At 41.0% G+C, this 23,856-nt stretch overlaps 1 protein-coding gene across 3 annotated transcripts in view; it reads right to left on the reverse strand.

The window, feature by feature from the left end:
- The window catches only part of FGD4 (FYVE, RhoGEF and PH domain containing 4), a 168,808-nt gene extending 158,796 nt beyond the window's left edge, over positions 1-10,012 (reverse strand). For 2 of the 3 annotated variants that reach the window (XM_032472991.1, XM_032472989.1), the window contains exon 1: positions 9,177-10,006. In XM_032472991.1, coding sequence (XP_032328882.1) covers positions 9,177-9,453 — 277 coding nt within the window. In that variant the 5' untranslated portion in view covers positions 9,454-10,006. Of the gene's footprint in view, positions 1-9,176 lie in introns of all 3 variants that reach the window. The other variant, XM_032472990.1, reaches the window with a different exon arrangement.
- Positions 10,013-23,856: the final 13,844 nt, after the last annotated feature.

Below are 23,856 nucleotides of genomic sequence, written 5' to 3' on the forward strand. Positions count from 1 at the left end.
CGAAGCCCGCACACAGGCTCATGGGTGACTCTGAGGCACGAGCCGAATGTGCAGCCTTCCCCCAAACAAGTGTGGATGCAGCACAGACAAAAATGTGCCTTCCTCTGAATTACCAGCACTCTGAGCACTGCTCTTACATCCAACATGGCCTTACAGCCTGCTGTTTATTATATATCATACTGCCCTTCTAGGATGGAGATTACTTAAGGTCAAAGCATTTGTCTCATTCATCTTTGGATCCCCAACACCACACATCAATATTGTCACATCATCAATACAACAGCATTAAGGTAGCATGTTTTAGGGGAAAAAAATGTTATGCTAGCCAACTTTCTGCAGAGAAAATAAAGATGACTTTATTTAAAAGCTTATTTCTTCTACAAAGGGTTTTTAGTAATTATTTTTAAATGAATTTGGCTATCATTTTATCACTTCCCATACGTTATACTACACTGCACTTGAACCTATAAGCAATGACCCCCTCAGTATTCTTCAGTTGGGGTGTCTTATAATTTATTTCATTCTACATACTGACTTTTCACCTCCTAAATGCACTCACTAGCATATATTTTTAAAATAGAAATAACCTTAGGATAAAGTCATTGTACTTCTAAGGCTGCTATTAAACATGCGGCCTAACACAAAGTCCTGCCAGAGGCCCCAGGGAACAGCCCAGCCTTGCAGAGCAGGTCAGACAGGTGTCTGCAGCAAGGCTGCTGCGCTCGGTGTGGAGGCCCCAGGACGGAGGCCCCAGGACAGAGGCAGCTCCGCAGCTTCTACAGACGCTCCAGCTGAGGTTGACAGTTTTGAGTCCAGTGAACAGGTGTGTGTGCGCTCAGGGCTGAGCAGGTGCGCCTGTGTTCACTCTAATCCTGAGCGGCAACACAGCAAACCTGACTATGGGCTTCCGGGGAACTTGCTGGCGCTGGCTGTCCACGCTGTCGGCTGCACTCCAAGGACGGATGACTAATTCTAGACAGTGCTATCCAAACAATGCCAGGTTTATTCCTGAAAACACACACACACATAACTCCTAAAGTGTGCCTGACACATGACTAGCCCAGCTTTAATACTGGTGAAGGTTTAACCAACAGTCTCCAAAGCGCTCAGTTTGGGATATAGAATGCTACATTATAAACATCAGTGACAGGCAGTTGGGAGCCACAGAGAGCTTCTGACCACAGGAAGGATAGGACCAATATCCAGACTTAAGAAAATTAATGGGGGGGCGGGGGTGGGGGGATATGTAAAGTGGGTAGCTGGTGAGAGGAGTGGCCTGAAATAAGACGAAGGCCAGCATCACGGAATGAAGGAGACTCAGGAACAGCTGGTGGCTGACCAGGTGGCAAGTACATAACAGAGAAGGGCAGGTTTCAGATAAACTCTGAAGCCTAACAGAAGCAAGGCAATAATACCCCTGAGAAAAGCCAGGAGGAGGGGCTCCACCTCAGCAGAGAAAGTTGCACTGTGACGCCCTTAGGACATCTGCATTTATTCAGCAGGCCCTGAAAAGCAGCAAAGATTAAGCTAAGAAACCCAGGGGGTGGGCAGATGACATCAGCAAAGAACACAGGTGGCAGGAGATAACGGGGAAGAGAAAATGGGGCTGTTGGAGAAAAACAGGGAGAGAGACAAGCTGGCCAGAGGAGCCAACTTGAAGGCCCAGCGAAGTAGGACCAAGAAAAGAGCTTTTAAAAAAAACAAACGCCATCCAGAAATTAATAAGAGCCACAAACAGACTGCTGGATGATACGTGGGAATTCACTGCTGACTTAGAGCACCAACCCCTAGTTGGGAACAGATGGCAGCCTAGAGGAGGAAAAGGAAGCAGGGAGAAGGACGGGGTGAGGGGATGGAGGAGTGGAGGCAGCAAGGAAAGTGTACGCAGCAGTTTAAGGAAGGAAGCCCCAGAGAATATCAAAGTGTAAAGTCCAGAAAGACCTCATTTGGAGGGAAGTGGGGGTGCAGGACAAGAAACCCATAAAGTGCGGACTGGATTCATCCAGATTAGAAAAGAGAGGGCAGCAACGAAGGACCCTAGAGACCAAGTCTGAAGTAAAAGGTCACTTGCATTCACATCAAATATTCTAGTCGGATATAAATTGTCTATCAGCATAAAATAAAGTCCATTTTAATTTACTGGAAGGGGGTGGTTGAGAAAGAAGAGCAAAGTAGAAAAGTATGACAGATGTAAAAAAACACAACAAGAAATCAACCAGAAATGGACAAAAAGCTTGCCAAGAAGGACAGGGGGCCCATGTGATGTGTCAGTTGAAGGACAACGTGTGTCCTTCTTTGCCTCACACCTATATATGCTGGCTGTCTGGGCTCAGGACCAAAGGTGGGGCTTACCCACGTCTGGGGGTGCTCAGTAGTTGAACAGCTGCCTGCTTTATTAGAATCATCGGGGGCACCTGTTAAAAGCACAGCTAACCCTGCCCCTGGACATTCTGACTCATTCCATCTAAGGTGCGGCTTGGAATTTTGAATCAGCACTCCAAGGAACTCTGATGCAGCCAGCAGGACGGTATTTGGACACCAAGCCGATTATCAGAATTATCTGATAGACTTTTAAAAAATACAGATTCATGAGCTCCTGTCTAAAGCTCCTGAATCTCACATTCATAAAATTAAATATATCATGTTTAAATCCTTTTTCAATCAACTTTCCAGCAAATGTACGTAGAAAAGAATTTTCAGACATACTTGGAATATATTGCAGGTTTAGTCCAGGCCACTGCAATAAAGTGAACACTGCAATAAAGCCAGTTACAAGAATTTTTTGATTTTCCAGTGCATATAAAAGTTATGTCTACACTACACTGTAGTCTATTAAGCGTGCAAAAGCATTATGTCTAAAAATAAAAAAAGTACATGCCTTAATTTAAAAATATCTTATTGCTAAAAATGCTAACCATCATCGGAGCCTTCAGCAAGTCATAATGATTTTGCTGATTGATGGTTGCTGATCAATCAGGGTTAGGGTGGAGTGGCTGTAACAATGTCTTAAAAATAAGACAATAAAGTTTGCTGGCTTCAATCGACTCTTCGTTTCATGAATGATTTCTCTGCGTGCTGTTTGATAGCATTTTACCCACAGTGGAACTTCTTTCAAACTTGGAGTCAGTCTTCTCAAACCCTGCCGCTGCTTTATCAATTCGGTTGATCTAATTCGGTGTCATTTCAACAATCTTCACAGCATATTCACTGGGAATAGATTCCGTCTCTCAAGAAACTGCTTTCTTCACTCATCCACAGGAAGCACATCCTCACCCATTCAAGTTTCATCATGAGATGGCAACAGTCAGTCACATCTCCAGGCTCCACTGCTAACTCTAGCCCTCTTGTTACTTCCACCACATCTACACTTACTTCTCCACTGAACTCTTGAACCCTTCAAAGTCACCCAAGAGGACTGAAATCAAATTCTTTCCAACTTCCGTTGAGTTGATATTTTGACTCTTCTCATGAATTACAAATGTTCTTAATGGCATTTAGAATGGTGAATCTTTTCCAGAAAGTTTTCAATTGATTCTACCCAGATCCATCAGAGGAATCATAATCTATGGCACCTGCAGCCTTATGAAATGTATTTCTTAAGTAATAAGATTTGAAAGTTGAAATGACTCTATGACCCATGGGCTGCAGAATTAAAACAATATTAATCTGGTTGTACATCTCCATCAGAGCTCTGGACTGACCAGGTACACTGTCAATAAGCAGTGATATTTTGAAAGGAATCTTTTTTTCTGAGCAGGGCTGAAAATATTCACTGAGCCAGGCTGTAAACAGATGTGCTGTCATCCAAGCTTTGCTGTTCCATTTCCAGAGCACAGGCAGGGTAGATTTAGCATTATTCTAAAGGGCCCTAGGATTTCTGAAATGGTAAATGAGCACCAGCTTGAACTTAAAGTCACCAGCTGCATTAGCCTCCAACAAGAGAGTCACCTGTCCTTTGAAGCCAGACATTGACTTCTCCTCTCCAGCTATGAAAGTTCTAGATGGCTTCTTCTTCCAATAGAAGGCTGTTTATCTTCATTGAAAATCTGTTGTTTTGTGTAGCCACCTTCATTAATTATCTGAGCTAGATGTTCTGGATAACTTCCTGCAGCTTCTACATCAGCGTTGCTACCTCACTCTGTACTTTTATGTTATGGAGACGGCTTCTTTCCTTAAACCTCATGAACCAACCTATGCTACCTCCCAAGCTTTTCCTCTGCAGCTTCCTCACCTCTCCCAGCCTTCCATGGGACTGAGGAGAGCTAGGGTCCTGCTCTGGATTAGGCTCTGACTTGGGGAATGCTGCAGCCAGTGTGACCTTCTACAGAGACCACTACAAGTTACTCCATGTCAGCAATAAAGCTGCTTTGCTTTCTTATCATTCACATGTTCACTGGAGCAGCACTTATAATTTCCTTCAAGAACCTTCCCTTTGCATTCACAACCTGGCTAACTGTTTGGCACAAGGGCCTAGCTTTCAACCTATCTTGGCTTTTGACATGCCTTCCTCACTAAGCTCAGTCATGTCTAGTTTTTGATTTAAAAGGAGACGTGAGACTCCTCCTTTCACACAGAACACTTAGAGGCCATTGCAGGATTATCAAGTAGCCTAATTTCAATACTGTGTTAGGGCACAGGGAGGCCCAAATGGCCAGTAGGTGGAGCATCCAGAACACACACATTTATTGATTAAGTTACATGGGTTTTGTTCGCAGTGCCCCAAAACAATGATAATAGTAACATCAAAGATCACTGTTCAGAAATCACCGTAACAAATATAATAATAATGCAAAAGTGTGACATACCCCAAGAATTACCAAAATGTGACACAGAGACACAAAGCGAGCAAATGCTTTGGGGAAAAAAGTGCCAAAAGACTTGCTTGACAGCAGTGTCACAAACCTTCAATTTGTAAAAAACACAATATTTCTGAAGCACAATAAAGCAAAGTATCCCTGTGCAACACTGACTACACCAGGACTGAATCCACATGCCCAGGGAAGTCCAGCAGTAATGGCCTCAGGCCAGTCCCTAACCCCCACCCCAGTAAGTCCAGGTCCTCTGCCACTAGTTGGATCCATCACCCTAGGTTTTTCTCAGTAGAGGAAAATAATACAAATAGGTGATCACGGAATAAACACCTGTCAGTGATCTTAGGCTCACAAGTTTACAAGGCTAGTAAACTGCTCTTGGCCTTCCAAGAAGTAAGAAAACCCACCCTGGTTCCTGTTCCTCTGAAGGACTTTCCTATTTCAAAGTCCGTCTTAAGCAGCTTCTAAAAATCATTAATGATATTAACACCACCATTTTGTTATAAATATTTAGATAAACTACCTATGACCTTAGATTTAGATCACTATTGTAAATATAACATGCATTCATTAATGCTACAAACATTAGCCTTAACATATATGACACATGGTTACTGCATTGCAGTTGGCCTCCAAAGCCCCGGGAAATCCTAAGAACTAGTGTTAGGAGCTTGTGAGTACCGAAGCCAGAGACCTGGTTCAAATCCTGCCTCTTGTAGGGAGGGTATAGTTCAGGGGTAGAGTGTGTGCTTAGCATGCACGAGGTCCTGGGTTCAATTCCCAGTACCTCCATTAAACAAACAAATAAACAAATAAAGCTAATTACCTCCCTTGCAAAAAAAAATTAAAATAAAAACATTTTAAAAAATAAAATTCTGCCTCTGAAGCTTATGCTGGTTGTACAGCACTGCAGCTTGGTTTTTATTTTTCTCTAAAATGAACAGTAAACCTAAATTTGAATGGCGTAATCTACAGGCCAGGAACTGAAGGTCTTGCAGCAGAAGGGGAGACCTGGGCTTTGAGCTTGTGATAGGAAAGGACTGAACCTGGGACCCACAATGAAGGAGCTACAGCATGGATAAAGGGATGGCCTAGGAAAAAATCTGCCTTCCATCAAAGCTAACTGATGAGTAGTCTGCAGACCCATATCACGTCTAAGTGGAAAAATTAATGATGGTAACAATGCTGATCTCCCCTTGGCAAGCCTGAACTTAAATTTACACATTCTTTAAGTCAGAGAAATTCTTGGCTAATCAAAGTGGTCTTGGGGTGGAAGTAGAAACAAACATAAATCTTTTCTACAGAAAGGAATCTTCAATATAGACCCTTCAGGACTCCCATAAAACCAAGGAATAATTGAGGGAACAAGCTACCTTGGAAGATAGCAAAAAAAATACTTAATAGACAGACTCCCCCACCCACAAGGGTTTCAGACATTCAGACTATGGAAAAGAAAAGGAAAAAAAAAGGCATAGAAAAATCTAGGCAAAAAAAAAAAAAAAAAAAAGGACAAAATTAAGAACATTTTCATCCTACTGTGTGTGTGTATGTATGTGTGTATAAAATATCCCTTTAAATGTATGTTTTTACCATAATGGAATTATGTGCTTTATGTGATGTGTGGTTAAGAGCACTGCCTTTGGTGCCAGGCACACTTGAATTTGAATCTTGGCTAAACAAGTACCAGTTTATAATTCCAAGCAAGTTAGTAAAACTTTCTGCACCTCAATATCTTCAGCTGGAAAGTGGGCAGAATGCTACCCACCTATTAAAATTGATGTGAAATAAATTCATACACATATGTATTCATGTTTGTTTCAAAAAGCAGAGTTCTTAGTATAGGAAATGCATTCAGTAAATAGTAGCAATTATAACAATCATAGGGGAGGGATATTTCGAAAATTCATCTAGCAAGTATTTTTAGTGTCTCCTATGTGCCAGTCCCAGTGCCAGACTTCTGGGGACACAGGGATGGATAATGACTCCTTATCATGATTCTACCCTGAATGCTCGCTTTGTGCCAGATATTTATCTATATAACCTTACTGCATCTTCCCAACAATCATATAAAGTACTGTTATCGCCATTGTCCAGATGAAGAAACTCAAATATTAAGAGACTTGGTTCAATTTATGCAACTGGTAGTGAAAGACTTGAACTCGGGCACTCTGACTGCACAGCCTACGTCTTAATTACCTCACCTAGAGGAGGACATTCACATTCAGACATACACATGGAGGATGCAGTTGGTAGATTTCCTTTTCTCTTCCTTTCTTTTTTTTTTTTTTTCGTGAAAAACCAGGGAACTAAAAATAATGTGTTTCACAATCAAAAAATATAACACAACAGCATAAACTTAAACTTCTTTTAAGTTCTTGACCTCTCAGTTTTTGTTCCTTATTCAAGAGGGAAAGTAATTTCGATTGTGAGTAACAACCACTATACATGTAATGGATCTCAATGTTGTAGTTTTCATACATAATTACTTTTTTAGGTACTTTAGAGTAAATTGTCACTTCTTGGGAATTTAAACTTGGTTGCTTTTTGATGAGGGGAAGATCCTACTTATATGATCTTAAACAGTTGGATGAGACTTAATAGGGAGACAGATTTAATTCAAAGAAGGAAGCACTTTCTAAAACGTTTTTCCCCTCACCAAACTGAACAGGGTGTGGTCACTCAGCAGTTTCAGACTACCTGTCAAAACCTTAGACCATTCTCCAACAGACACTACAGATTTTATTACGGAAGATATAGGAATTATTTTTCAACCTTGAGAATACGGTAGCAAGAATTTTGAGTTCTTGTAAACAATACTGAGACAACGTAATAGACCTTGAAAAGTTATTGCTAGGTTCCCAATCTCACTGGGAAAAAAAATAGTTCTGGATTTTCTCTGAATAAAAAAGAGAAAAGAGAACAGAAAAGAAAAAGACTCTTCTATAGCTGCCTTGTAGAAATGACTTATTAGACTGCTCACTCCTACTGCTTGGAGGACAATGCAGCTTTTCTCACCTACTCAAGGGCTTGAAACTCAGCACGATTTCAAGTAAAATGATGATGTAAAGAAACTGGATCCCCTTAGTCTCAAATTGAAAACTGCTGATGATTAAGCAATTGAGTAGCTCAAACGATCTAAAAACTCACAACTAACTCCAAAACAAAGCAATGCATCTTCACTTACAAAGGAAGAAAACACTCTTCCATTCATTTTAGAGTGAATCACACCTAATTTGGAAAGGATTTCAGAGATTATTTCAACAGAGTCTTCACTTTGAAAATAAGGAAATTGAGACCTAAAAACACAGTAATTCAGTTACTTGCTTATATATTTTCTCCCAACTCTATTTCTGTCCTTATCTAATGTGGCTGTAAATTTGGAACTTATCATCCACCATGCTTTTCTGCCCTATAACAAGGACAGAGAAAAGTTTTGAAGCTCCAAAACTTATTACATTTAAACCATCATAACAACTTTGCTTAATCAGAACAAAATGAGTGTAAGTGAATAAAAAGCATTTGTATTTCTGCTACATAAATAAGGTTCTTGCCTCATAACTAGTCTACATAGAAGCCGTCTCTGGCTATGGCACAATAGGAGCACAAAAAAAGGGGAGAGGGGATTTTAAAGAAAAGTTTTGCAAGTCAGGAAAAAAAAAAAAGTCCCTGCTGGGCTCTACCTGGCTTCAAGCCCACCTGGGGAGAACCGAACGCCTTTAAAGAGCAAAGGAATAGTTACGCATTTGGATTGATCATTTTGAAGATTTCTTCCAAAGCTAAGATTCGATGAGTATTCGGAACTCAAAATACCGAGTTATTGATATCTTATTTATCAATACAAAAACAGCAGTAAGAATTCAAATTCTTGACAATAGGAACACGTTTCCTTATGAGAGACTTGCAGCTTTTCACACTCAAGAGCCTTTTCCAAAAGGGAAACCCAGAGCACTCAGGGTGGCCGAACCGAGGTCACCCATCAGCTAGGCTGCCGGACCTGGACGGACACCAGCCTCCCGCCTTCATTGTTACTAGTCCTTCACAAGGTCTGCCGAAAGCAATTTAGCGAAAAAGACTTAAACTTTAGTATCTAGAAAATGGACCTTACTAATTCCTAACCAAACTCTTTTTTTTTTAAGAGTTATCCTTTACTTCCGGAGTTCCCGGGAAAGTGACCTCCAGGACAAGTTCAGCCCCAGGCGCGCTCCCGCCCAAGGACCATGGAGGGGAAAGGACAAAACAAGGAAAGGGATGGACGGCCCGGCGCTGCCTTCTGGGAATGTGTCCCCGGCTGGCTCCCGCTGCTGCGGCGGACGGGGAGCACCTGCGACAACGCCCCGGGCGCCCCCCACCTCCCGAGGCACTTACCTAGGGCGCCTGCGGGTGCCTGGCTCCGGAAGGCGGCCTTCTCGGCCCATCCCAGGTGCGACGGGGGCCGACTCCAGGGCCGGGGGGTCCCGGGCGGCAGGTAGGAGGGGTTGGACTTTCTCCGGATCGCCACCCTCCTGAAGTTGTAGTCGCCCTCGCCGCTCATCCTGCCGCGCTCGCTCGCGGCTGCGCGTCCTCTCCCGCCCTCGTCCGGCTGCAAGCGCGCGCCCGGCGGGCTCCTGAGGGGCGGCGGGACCCCCGGCGGCGTCGCCTGCATGCCCCAGGCTCTCCGCGCCTGGAGACGGGCGACTCCCGGCTGCTCGGCGCCCCTCTGCCCCGGCGTCTCCTCGGCGACTGCGTCCCCGTCCCTTCCTTCCTGGGGCGCCCAGGGCCGCGCCGAGAGCCGGGCTCCGACTCCCAGTGCGGCAGCCGCCACGCCCGGGTCTCTGCGGCTCGCGCTCCCACCTGACGCCGCCACTGCAGCGGCCGGCAGGGGCCAAGGCCACCCACTCCTCTCCGAACCAATCGCCGGCCGGCCCCCGGGGGCGGGCCGTGGGGAGCGCAGAACAGTTCGGCCTGTGGGGGCCGCTGCCGCCGTCGCTGCCGCCGTCGCCGCCACCTCCTCCTCTCCAGCCCGGGCAGCAGCCCAGGACTCGCGGAGGCGCCCGGAGCGTTCAGGACAGCTCGGCTCCGCCCATCCCCGCCCACTCTCCCGTCCCTCCGCGCTCGCCCCTCCCCGCGCCCCGCCCCCATCCCCTCCCCGCGCCCGGCGCGGCCGGGCTCGCCCAGTGGCCGATGGGAACCGCGCAGGCGCTCTTGTGCGCCACCACACCTGGGGGCGCTCGCTCACCTGCGCCACCACACCTGGGGGCGCTCGCTCACCTGCGCCACCACACCTGGGGCGCTCGCTCACCTGCGCCACCACACCTGGGGCGCTCGCTCACCTGTGCCACCACACCTGGGGGCGTTTACCTGCGGGCCACGCTCTAGATTCGGAAGGAAAGAAGAAAATAATTACAGCTACTCCGGAGTCTGTACAGGGTTTGCCATTCTCGCAGACCCACGCGGCAAGGGTCACACTTGTGCCTCAAGCCTCTGATGAGTCCTTGATAATGATCTCTATGTCGTGGAGCCACCCAGTCAAGTATTTGAGATGAGGAAACCAAGATGCGGAACCTTCAGTGTGTCACGTAGTACTGCAGAGCTAGAATGCTTATCCGAGGCCCTGCCCCAAAGTCTGTCCTTATCTCACTGAACCAGAGAAAACTTCCCAGGAGCGTGGAGCCAGAGAACGATGAAGAGGTGACTGGATGTAAAAGAGAAAGGTTTCCGGAACAGCATCAGACCCTCCATCACCACGAACACTTTCAGGACTTTATTATAATGCACTTTGAAGTCCTTTTAATTTGTCAAATCCTTTCTTAAAAACTTCGGCTAAATACCAAATTGAAGAAAACACATTTTAAACTGGTTTGCTTTCGTGAACTTTAAAATTCACTACTCTCTGTAATGATGAAGCTGTATTCCAAAACCACAGAGCTAGGAGAGGAAAACGTTCCAAGTACCCCAGCTCAAGCAGAGGGTTCCCCAACCATCACTCCCACCTTGGAAGCCACCCCACATTTAATCAGATGGTCCTTCACCAAGGTAATGTCTCCTCCAGCTCCCTGAAGTGTAACCCATAACCCAGTCCTCCTCAAGAAACTTTTTAGGAGGCAGTTCAACTGTCTCAGTCTCCTTGGGTTTTACTCCAATAAATATACCCCTAAGGAAAAGGGAATAACCCCCTCCCCTAATTTTTAATGCATCCTTTCAAACCTCGTTAAAAGGAGCTTTTGCTCTCTCTGGATTTATTATCCCTGTATCACTGTATTGTACCTAATTATTGTTTCTCTTTCTCTGTAAACTGTAGTCTTGTCTGCTGTGCTACACAGTATCGGAAATAATTTAAACAAGTAGTTTCAAACATAAATTAATGCTGAAAGGGGCTTTACCTCCATATACATGAGTTAACCATATTTTAATTGGGGCATAATTTATTTGGTTCAATTAAAAGGTGATGTTGCAGACAATAATACTATATCAGCAAGTAGCTTAACCTATTTTTAAGTAAAATGCTGATAACCTTCTCTCTTAGAGAACTGGTTACTGGTGAAACTCAAAGGAACCCCCGTATGTGCTCCCACATTACCCCCGGCCCCCCAAAATAACTACCTCAGTAAATGCTTATTCTTTCTGTAGAGAACTGCAGTAAACATACCTGTAAGGGGCATAAAAGTGTCTTACCACAAGTCTTTGGGACAGCAGTTTGACGCTTCCTCATTTGGACATTTTGACTTGTTCGCGCTATACATGTTGCTGTTTCTTTCTTGACTCACATTGTTCACATTACCTAACGTAACTAGTTCACGTGGGTGGGTGGCAGCATTGTCAGGTGGGACGTTGTATAACACACATCATCTGGTGTCTCCTCTATCAGTGTTATGGTGCTTATCATTTTCTGATAGAAGCCATTTCTGAGGGACTTTGCACTTGATGACTGTGTTTTTGCAACACGAACGGAAGGAGTCAACAGCACTTTATTTGATGTCGAGTTAACTTAGGTTAGAGTAGAACACAATATTGAATATCATCTTGTACCTATAGTCATTATACATTATTTTATTTGCTTATATAGCCAGTAGAAAGTTTGCTAGTAATTCATCAACACGTATTGAATGAGAACTGTGCTGGGTCCTGAAATACAGAGATGCGCGCAGGTGCTTACACTCCACGTCTCTGGGGCTGAGCCAGGACTGAATGCTGACTAAACCCTGTGTCATTTCCCTTGGGCATACGAGGAGACTGATTTAAATCTTCCCTCGCAGTTAGGTGGAGCCATGTAACTGAATTCTTCAGAATTTTGTGGGCAGAAGTAATATGTGTCACCTCCAGGCCTGGCTTCTGCACCCTGGCCATGAAATTTGACTCCTCTTCTCCAACTGCTGGCTGGAGTGCCTGAGCAGCCAGTGGAAGAGCCTGAGGCCCAGATCATGGTGGAACCACTGTATGGAGAGGAGCTGGCAGCCCAGAATCCCCCCTTCCCCAAGAATTAGCATACAACACCAGACTAGAAAATGCATAGGAAGATTATGAATAATTCATGTTCCTTCAGTTTTATCTGTATACTTGCCAGTGTAGCAAAAATAATGTGTATATTGATATGTCTTTGAATTCTGATTAAAATGTTTTCAACAAACATTCAGTGTAATTTGAACAACATAACCAGTCTCAGATTGATCTAGTCCCTAATAAACAAGATAAAAACCAAAAAACTATACTCAGGAGAAAAATTGTACATCAATAAACTGCTTTAACTGCTGATGTCACATCACTTCCAAGACTAGAATTTAGAAGAAATCAACACTTCGCAGCAGATTCACTCTCATTTTAATCTCACTAGAAAAAGAAAAATTTTCTCTTGCTTTAATAGTAAATTGTGTTATTTCCTCAGTAAATGGATTATAAATGTGTTAGTTTTTTTACTTCGATGCTGTCACTGGGTAGGGGTTTATATATTAAAGTAAGAAAGGTCTCTAAAAGGCATGAATCATGCTGACTTTATGTAATAGCATTAGGGGGCTGACGAACTGTTGACTTAAAAACCCGTAACATGAGAGCTGTGAGTTTTGAGTTTTGTTCAGGGTCTTACTGAGGACTGTAGCCCAGGAGACAGCCTCTCAGTACCTCTGAGTAAACTGCTCCAAAGAGGGAGGGGAGGAGCCAGTATATATAGGAATTTTTTGCCTAGGAAACAGTGTAGTCAAGCATACATCTTGGTAAAAGATCACTGCTAGTCACAAAGGACAGGTATCTCAAGGTAATGACTTCAGTGCTTTTTCTGTGGGTGGAAAGATGCAGGAATCTGGCGTCATTGAAATTCTTCCTGAGAGATGCATCTATCTAAGGGCCTGTTTATCCAAAGCACAGAGAGCTTCATCCTGCTTTTCATCTGAATTCATCTCAGGGTGCACTGTCGGTGGGCGACTGCAGTGGGTTGCAACCTAACCTTTGTATAACCAGTTGATGAGTGATGCTCTTTGTTTTTTTTATGTTGTTGCTCACAGTACAGAAGACATGAATACCCAATTGAAAAAGGTAATACATTTATTTATTTACTTACTTACTTATTTACTTATATTTGGTAGCATATTCATTCATTTCATACATTTTATTGAGCTCAAAGTTGCATACATCACCATATTGAGGGCTGCGGAAGATACAATATTAGTAAGACTGGATTCCTACTCTTAAGGAACTAACAGTCTGCAGTTAGAACCATAATAACAATAAAAATGTAGTAAGTGATATAATAAAAAGACAGCACTTTGGAACTCCAGAGATGAGAGGGATAATTTCTGACCCCCGAAATAATTTTTCTTAAGTAATATGTTTGAAAACAATATTAACTGTTCTTTTCTGAACATAGCTGGATTAACATTTCTGTTGAACAAACCCACAGCCTTACCCCTACCTAATTCCTTAACTGTGGAGTAATGCAGACAACCATGTGCAGACAGGAGTCACTGTACAGATAATGTGCCTTCTCTCTTTCCTTTACACCAAGACATACCCAAACTATATGCACAGATGGATGTATTAAATTGAAGTATAATTCACATCCTAATTTAAATTTTCAAAGTAATTTGTCTGATTCCTTTTGAATTCTCTGGGGCCCGTGGATCATAGAAACGTTATTCTGAATTTCAATGGAGAGTGGGAGAGAAAGAGATTAATTTATAATATCATCAAGTTCTGTTAACTCTGCTAATGTTCTATAACGGGAGGAACCCCTGGCATATGAGTCATGAAAGTTGAACAAACATGAAATTACCTTTCCCACTGCCTGTTTCATTTTTTACCTACGGCATGGGATATTCAGTTAGCCGTATATACAGTTCATGGCACACTTTCTTATAGCTATGTAATTAACTAAATAGAGTTGGGTTGCTTTTAGCTTAAAATTACCTTCTTTTGACTTATTTGGTTGCTAGCAAGCATGAATACATTTATTTCAACAATAACTTAGTAAACAGTGTGATATTTTGAGTTGATAGAAGTTGAGGTATTAATTAAACTTTATATATATGTGAAGTCATATATATGTGCATAATTTATAACATGTTAATATAATTCCTATGTCTATATTTTGACCACTTACTACATATATGAATGACCCTTGTAAGCAAATACATATATACACACCTTGTATAAGATTTGCACAAATTTGAGGTGTCACCTGAAACTGCCATGGCACAAATTTGGCCTTGTACTTAAATTGAAAACTATCGCTGCTTGAAAGGAGGTGGTCAGTCAACATCTTTTTAAAATAATTTGGAAACTGGAAAGAAAGCAGTTACTTTTAAAGAACACGGTCCATGGCATCATGGAGCCCATAGTTTCCATGCACCCAACTTGAACCTGGCCTATCAGAAGTTTCCTAGAGGAAGTCAAAATTAAGGGAGCCCCGAAAGATGAGGAGTTGGCCTGGTGGAGGGGATAAAGAGTTACCCCAGTGTAAGGAACAGGACATACAAGGGAGAAAGGGGAAGAGGGGCAGGGGAGAGATAGTGAGGAGAAACAGAGGAAAAGTTGCACTTACCGGGCATGAGGAGAGAGAGATGAAGCTGGAGAGAAAGTAGGATCAGATCAGTAAGGACCGTGTGTGCCGTGGTAAAGGGCTAGGACTTCGTTCTGATGATAAGGGAATGATAGTTTGAAGTTTTAAGCAAGGAATGTCGGGTTTGCGTTTTGGCAATCACCTTAACTGTCTACATCCCTTGTTTTTAGCTCATTAGATCAAAACAATGCTGACCAATACTGAAATGTTTCATCTCAAAGGATGTACCACCTCTATGACTGAATGAATGAGTGAGTAGAATATTTGGGATATTTACTTAAATCCGGCACATATAGGAAGTTTTAAAAAGCTTTCTTTATCCCAGGTGGACAGATCTCCACTGTCTTTCTGCTACCGACATCATGTTTTTGTTTTTGTTTTAATTTAGTTTTTGTTGTAGTAGTTTGGTTATTTGTTTTATTAAGCATCTCATACGTAAATGTTACTGAACTATCTCATTGGCTATCAGGACAATTAGAGCATAGAAAAATGGAATGCAGTTCCATACCACTACTCATCTCTTTTCTGACCAGGAAACACAACTGTAAGATGCTAAATACTCAAGAAGCTTTCCATATGTTATTGACTACTTTGGTTATTTAATTAGCATTTGCTATTAATGTACTAAGACACCACATGCTTTCTATAGTAACTCGTGAAGTGGGCAAGTCCAGAATATAAACATAAATTTATTAGTCTTAGGGGGTCGCATTCCATAAAACACTTTTTTTTTTTTTTTGGCAAGGAAATACGAAAATACAGTCATTCCTCTGACCAGTATTTGTATATCACATTTGTACCCATTATTGTTTTTTTTAACTTTTTTGTTTTGTCTTTTTTTGGCAAAGGGAGGTAATTAGGTTTGTTTATTATTTATTTATTTATTTATTTATTTATTTATTTATTTATTTATTTATTTGGTTGTTTATCCATTCATTCATTCATTCATTCAATGGAGGTACTGGGAATTGAACCGAGGACCTTGTGCATGCTAAGCATGCGCTCTACCACTGAGCTATACCTTCCCCCCATTACTAAGGTTATTAATGAAACATTTATAACTGTTGCTCTATTTCTGTACCTTTCTAAATACATTCTAACATTTCTGTTGTCATTTTACATTATAGTGAAATGTCTTTGGAGACGTTTTAATGCATTTAAACTCACATGCAGATCTACGATGCACAAACTCAATGATCATGAAGTATCTAAAGCAATCAAACTCAGGAGAATGGTGGTTCCTGGAGACTGGGGGAGGTGGGGGAAGGGGAGCTGTTGTTCAGTGGGTATAGAGCTTTGGTTTTGCGAGAGGAAAAAGCTCTAGAGTTTATTGCACAATTATGTGCAGATAGTTAACACCACTGTACGGCACACTTAAAATGATTAAGATAGTAAATTTCATGCTGTGTATTTTTGCCACCGTTACAAAAACAACCTTAATGACCAAGTTTATGGCACATGCATGATGATGTATTTTACCAGGAGCTGTCTGGTTCTCAGCAATTGTATAATGCCATTGATCATAAGATGCAACCCAGTTTCAGAAATGTTAAAAAGTGAAAAAAAAAAAAAGGAAAAATATGTCTTAAGATGGATGAAATATGGTATACATGTATTTGTGGATAAATACATTTTTGCACTTTTCTAAATTAAAATAACATTCTGGGATGCTTTTTCTAAAGCTTCTTATATGCGCCTGCTTTAAATAAATTTCCTTTTTCAAATTTTATTTATTTATTTATTTATTTATTTATTTATTTATTTATTTATTTATATTTACTTATTGCTAGAAGAGGTATATTCTTTGAGCTGAAATATTTCAAGATTGATCAAGAGTTAGTGGTGAAATATATAAAGAAGTCAGAAAATTTGTAGCAGAGTTACAAAAACCCCATACCTCATTCAATAAAGTGTTTTTTCCTAATAATTTGGCTTTATATACCTTAAGTATATCACTTCATACATTAATTAAAAATTAAAAGAATGTGGAAAGCACTGTTGGTTGTCTACTCAACAGCCATCCCCACTTTTGCTTGTTAACAAAACACAGTTTAATTCAACTGTTGGTTAGCAATGAGGTCAAGTTGTGCTTCTTTATGGGAAAACTGGATGGCATCCGGTGATCACAGGAACCCTGTTTTCTTCACCAGTTGTTGATTTAGGGGAAGCATACGAACCTACGATCCAGTTCTGGGTCTAGAGGGGAAATCTGCCATGGGCTTCTGGGAAGGATTTTCTTCCTCAATAAGAGAAGAACTTATTAAAAGGAACCCACTCCCTACCCACCTTCTCTCTACTCCTCCTGCTTTTATATGTGCTTTTTTTCAAGATACAGATGTAAGTCCTGAACTGATGTAGTCATCATGTGACGGACAGGGGAGACGATGCCGATCTATGGAGAGTGGCAGAACAGAATGATGGAATAATGGGAAGAGTCCTTGCATTGCTAAGTTCAAGACACTACTGAACCAGGGGGAGGGTATGGTTCAAATGCTAGAGCACATGCTTAGCATGCATGAAGTCCTGGGTTCAATCCCCAGGACCTCCTCTAAGTAAATAAATAAGTAAACCTAATTACCTCCCCCCACCAAAATTAAAAAATTAAAATTAAAAAAAAAAGACACTACTGCACCAATCCTGGAACTTCCTACCTCTGGAATCCTTGGTAAATGACAAGATAAACTGTCCTAATTGTTAAGCCACTGTTAGGCTTCTTTGTTACCTGGAGCCAAAAGCATACTGATACAGGGAAAAGAGTTTATCCAAATTTTAAGAAAATCACTTGGGAAAAAAAAAGGCTTATATTTCATAATTTATTATTACTGCTTAGCAAGATTTTATTTTAGGATTTATGCATAATCCCTTTATTGTTTTTGTATGAGATTATCTAGATAAGGGGTCAGCAAACTGTGACCTGTGGGCCAAGCCCAGCCCACCACCTGCTGTTCTGGTATGGCTCGTGAAATACCAATGGCTTTTAACTTTTTAAATGGTTGGGGAAAAATCAAAAGAAGAATATTTCACGACATAGAGAAATTACATAGAACACTAATTTCTATGTTCATAAACAAAATTTCATTGAACCCAGACAACAATTTATGGCTGCCTTTGCACTACAACAGCAGAGCAGACAGAGACCAGATGGACAGCAAATCTGAAAACACTTACTATCTAGTCCTTTACAGAGAAAATTTGTTGACCCCTGATGTAGATGGAAATGAGATACTTACATAAATTTTCATTTGATTTTGAAAAATGATCAAACTATTTTCAAAAACTGTAATTTAAAGCTCTGTGATATTTTGCTCTTGTATGTGCTATGAGAATGTCAACAGAAAATGACAGAACCTATAAGACTGTAGGGTCAACTTGTAATTGTAAATTTACATCTTTCCACAATGACACCATTGCTTTTTCAGAAGGCTCACGCCACTATAGGCAGTTGCAGTGGCCCACATAGCTCTGAATCATTAGAATCCAAAATAACCATATTCAAAACACCCTAAAATTTCCTATGAGAATGAGACAAAGTATAAGCCTGATGAAACCAGTGATATTATTTATGCAATACTTTTAATAGAGGGTTTTTCTCCAGAGGAGACACAAATAGATATAAATATTTTAATGAGAATGTTGGCCATCAGAAATATTTTTAAAGCAGGGAATAAACATTTTCATGTGAATGATTTTTAGTTTGTCATGAGAAAACAGACTCCTAATTTTTGAATCTCCAAAGCGCAAATCAAAACCTTTGTTCGTGGAATGTATCACTTTCCATTATGTATCCTAGTTATGTACACTTTCGTCTGACTCTCCTTTATAGACTGCAATTTCCTTGAGGCCAAATCTGACTAGTTCATATTTGTATCCTCTGTAGCATCTTGCACAGTGGCTTCCACACAATAAAATACTTCTTGAAATTTACTGAACAAAAATGCATGAAAGGAAAAATATTCATGACCATCTATACAGTATTCGTCCTGAAGGAGTGGACTCTGAGTAAACAGTTAGAAATTTAGATGGCAATTTCTGTATAAAGCTTTTAATGGCACTATTTAAAATAGCAGAAGTCTGAAAGCAACATAAGCATCCAATAATAGAAGAGAATTTTCTTTTTTCAAATGTATAGTTTATCCATCCTGTAGAGTATTATGCCAGCCTTAAAAATAATGTAGTTGAAAACTTTTCATAACTTAGAAAAAAAGTCACCATAAAAAATGTTAAGAGAAAACAAGCAGGCTTCAGAATTATGTATTCAGGATGATTTCAAGGAAAGGCACCAAAAGGTTAACAGCAGTTTTTTTGAGAGGTAAGATTATGGGTGAACTTTATTGTTTTCTTTCAACTTTTCTGCATCTTCCAAATTTGCTACAATCAGCATGTATTGCTTTTATTACTAGGAAAAGAGAAAGGAAACATTTGGGAAATAAGCGAATGGGGTTGGCAGAATCTCACCTGTGACTAATCCGAAGGAAAATAATCGGATTTATTTTGGGTGAAATGAATGTTTTTATCCTGAGCTGAGCAGGTTTTTCCCATACTTCCTGGCTGTGAGGGAGAGATGAAACTCCCATCCAACCAGGGGGAGCTCTGCCAGGGACAAGTGTAATGCACAAGGCTGGGCTGTGAATAGAATCTTGAACTTCAAAAGCTGACAATATGCCTCTGCAGCTTCACTGGTGTGATCGTCACTTACCCAGCCAATTATCACCCTGTGTCTTTGCTGATCAGAGGATATTTAAGAACACGATTAGTTCTTGAGTGATTTGTTCAGTACCTTAGGCATCCCTTTTTCCATCTGAGAATAGACCCAGTCATATGTTCTCTGTGCTTGTTTTCAAACTTTATCAGATGTATTCTGGTATATATTATAACTGTACCATGCTGCATTCATAACTCCTAAGTAATGGGACTGCTCTAGAAGCATCAACATTGATCAGTGTAGGGTTGCAGATGGCAGGAGGATGCCATTCCGTCAGCACACGGTCTAAGTTTGCATGTTTGGTAGTTGTTCTAATTTTGTTTGATTGATTGATCTTAAAAGAAATCTTTGAGATTCCATTCATGCATGGAGTATGCAGTCAGTAAATGTCCATCTACTGACTGCCATCTGAATTTCTAGTAGTAACCAAGTTGTTTATAAGAGAAAACTGCACTTTTAATGTTCGCGCACAAAGTTCTCATCAAGAGAACGTAAGAGGAGAGCAGATTGATGCCCGCGACACTGGAGCTCATTTGGTTTTAATTTCAACAATAGAAGAAACATGAAGTACTCCATTTCCCTGATCTGATCTCACTTCCAAAGTGCTAATGAAATGCATCGAACAAGAAAATATCCTTTAAGTGTAAGGCACGTATCTTTAAAAATATATAGAAATTACACAGTAATGTGCACAGTATATTCACGTGTGGGCTTTGGAATATTCAGCATCCAATAAGAATGTGTTTCCAAGGAATATTTAAGGAACATCTTTAGATGTGGAAATTAAATGATATTACAGATAATGGTAGGCTGCCATCATCCAGTGCAAAGAACAGCCCCTTTCCAGATAATGCACACTTTTAAAAAGATGACCTTTGGCTGGCTTGGTGCATATAATTAAAATCATATTATCATACTGATACCCGAATTCAAGTTAGCTTTATGTTTGCTTCTGCTGGAAAGAAGTGACATGAAAGAACTCTTCATAGGAGATAATAAACAGACTTTTAATAGGTAATATTTTCACCAGTTGGATTGTATTTCCGTCTTTGAAATTTGTTAAGTATGCATACTCACCTAGGCATGTAATTTGATGAGGCTTTACCCATGTTACATAAATGCATTCAGTAATGCGCCTTTTATTTTCTGATAAGGTGACCCAGAATTAGGGCAACTATTCATGAGAGAAAGCCAAGCTTTAAATATATATTACTTTCTGTCAGTTCTACTGAAATAGCCAAGTTTGAAGTCTGGATCTATACAAATCTAAAAAAATGGTAACACTCAGCAGCAAGCTAGCGCAAAGCTGAGCAATGTGATCATTCCCTTCTCACCTTTGTATTAAGGAAGAAAGTCTGTGAGAACATATTTTAAAAGATGCCCTTAATTTTACAGAAAATTTGGGTGACAGGGTCAGTCAAGGAGGAGACAGTTGGAATTAAGGACTCGAAGAAAGCTTAGCTTACTCTCTGACTATATATTGAAAAGTATATAGTCATATATTTTAGAATTTATTTTAAATTACTTAATTATTATTTAATACAACATACGCATATTGTTGTACTGTTTACTCCAAATTATTATAACCTTTTAAAAGACTAGTTTTGGAAAATGCCTGTTGCCTAATGTACATTGCTGTTTGGTATTTTTAGATGAATAACAACTTCTAAAAATTTGAACAAACTATGTAATTTAGTAATTTAAAAACTGAAACAATCATGATGTAAACAGGATGATTTTTATCTTGTTTATTCTTCTTTTTAACAAGGTCCAACCTGACCACCCCGTTTAATACTATAATCTGCTTCACCTCCTCCCCACTCAGCCCAGCACAACTTCCTTTCCCTGTTCCACTTTTTGAATTTTTCCGTAAGTTTCACTGACATGCTTTGACATTTCCATATTTATCATGCTCTCTGGTTTTCATATGTTTCCCTCATGAATGCTCTACATATGACACAAACTTCAAAAAGGCATGAACCTTCTTTGTTTTATTCTCTGATGTATGGCAAACCCCTAGAGCAGTATCTAACATGAAATAGGTTCTCCATGAGTATTTGCTGAATTAATGCATGTACAAGTGAATGAATGAACTCCATTCATATAGGACTCCAATAGCCCAGACACTGTGTTATTGGAAATAACGTTAGCTACCGAAGGCTATGAACAGTTTGGAAGATTTCATGTATGCTATTTAACTTAATCTTGGCAATAACCTTGCCAGGTGGGCGTTTTGACTCTCATTTTTTTTTTAATGAGTGAATTACACTTTTATTTACATTTAAAAGTCCCTCTGTCTCTCCCTGCATTCTGGTGGATGAACGGCCCACACCTGGACTTCGCGAGCCTCCGAGTGAGAATAGGTAGGGGTGGTGAGAAACCTCATCACATAGAAAAGCATAACTCAATTCTTCCCAGGTTTCACAATTTGCTCTTGCTTCTAAAAGGACAGTCATCTCTCCTGGCGTGTTATGTTCTTTATGTCCTGACATTCTATTTGCTGCTTCTCGGTGTGAGGGGACAGTGCCAGCGTGTGGCACTGGTGGGATCCGTGGGGCGAGGCCTCCATTTCCCAGTGACACTGTTTCCAATTCCCAGGAGCCTCCTGGGATGAGCTGACTCCTCAGGACGTGGCTTGTGGCAGACGGGAGGTGAGGACAGCCTGCCCGCTCTGCCTGGGCACCCAGGCTGGCCTTGAATTACAGCGCATTTCCATGTGCACCCTCTTGCTGGTCTCTTGTACTTCTCTGTGGGTGTGGCCTGCTTCTGGCACTGGAGGGTCATCAGGGTTGGGAACAGATGATCAGAGCACTTGAGACATTGTCGGTGATGGAGGCCACGGGGACTGCAGGATGTCGTGGCAGACGCTGTCACTGCTGTTGATGTTGGGGTGATAAATTCTGGCTGTGAAAGCAACTTCTGGGGGCCTGAAAGGATAATCTGAAGGAAAGTGGATGGTCAGGAAGAAAACACTCCCTTAGTAAGGGCTCTCCTTAATCATCTCCCACAGGTCCTGCGGAGCATGGGGCGGGAGGGTCCCTTTGCAAGTCAGGTTAATTCCTCTGGATCTGCTTCAGCGCCATCCTACCCCTGCTGCTGGGGACAGGGTCACCTGGGACAGGGGCACCAGCGCGGGACTGCCAGGTGCGGCCCACTGCCCCCTCATTTTTAAAATGATACAGTTGAGGCTTGGAGAGGTTAAGGACCTTTACAAAACCTGAGCTGCTAAGTGCCAGAGCTAAAATTCACACGAAATTCCTCGCTTTGAAAAAATACTTCTACCGACATAGCCAGCTTTAAAACAATCATTTCTCTAGGATTCATGCCAGTTTCTATTTCTGACTTCATTGTGAAAATTTTGAGGGCATCTATTTATTTTATTTTTTATTTCTTTTTAAATTTTTGAATAGACACTGTATTTCCATGTGGAACTAGAAAACAATATAGCAAGGCATTCGCCTCCTGAGGAATCTGGTTTCCCCCGGTTCCTTCCTGCAGCCCCTGTGCTCTTTTACAGATAACCACTTCTTTAGGTTTCCACTGTTACTTTATTAAAAACAGGAAAAAATATATGTACATTGTGGTTTTCTCCCTTTCTTACACACAGGGTAGCTTACTATATAACACGAGTGCCCCTGTTTTCAGTGTCAATAGATTTCAGTCACGTAAATAATTTCTTTCCCCTTTGATTTATTCAGAAGAAAAGTTGATATGAATTACCTATTAATCTTGAGCTAATAGGTCTTTTAAATGAGCTGAATCTTCCTGTGACATTTGACTGACATTATTAATAATTTATACCTTCAAAGGAAGTCAAATTATGAAAGTATCAGGAGGGTTCTTAAATTAGTTTTGCGTTAATATACACGAATTAAAATGTCTACTGCTGATGTTTTGAAGATTTCTTTTAATGATTTTGATAATCTCTGCACAACTTGGTACGTATGTGAGAGTTTAGAAATTTTGAGTTGAAAATTATGGTCGCATTGGGATATGTGAGCATTGCAAGATTCAACTTTGTAAGTCTTTGAAGAACAAAAACACAGTATTTTTTCTTCCAACCACAGAAAGTGGGAAATCTATTCTGTTAAAAATGAAAGCCAGATTCTGGATAGCTACACTGTGTTGAGCTCTGAATCATTATTTCACTACATTCTGGGGCAAGGCTGGCTTCATGGGCGTGTGGACTTCTGAGGTCACGAGGGCTCTGTGCTTAGCTTCCTGTTTAGTTTAGTGTCCTGTTGTCACTGTCTTGAAATTCTTAATAATTTTTGAACAAGTAGATTTTGGTCTGCATTTTGATTTTGCACTGGTCTCAC

This window comes from Camelus ferus, chromosome 34, assembly GCF_009834535.1.
Source record: "Camelus ferus isolate YT-003-E chromosome 34, BCGSAC_Cfer_1.0, whole genome shotgun sequence".
In the NCBI taxonomy this organism is placed as follows: Eukaryota; Metazoa; Chordata; class Mammalia; order Artiodactyla; family Camelidae; genus Camelus; species Camelus ferus.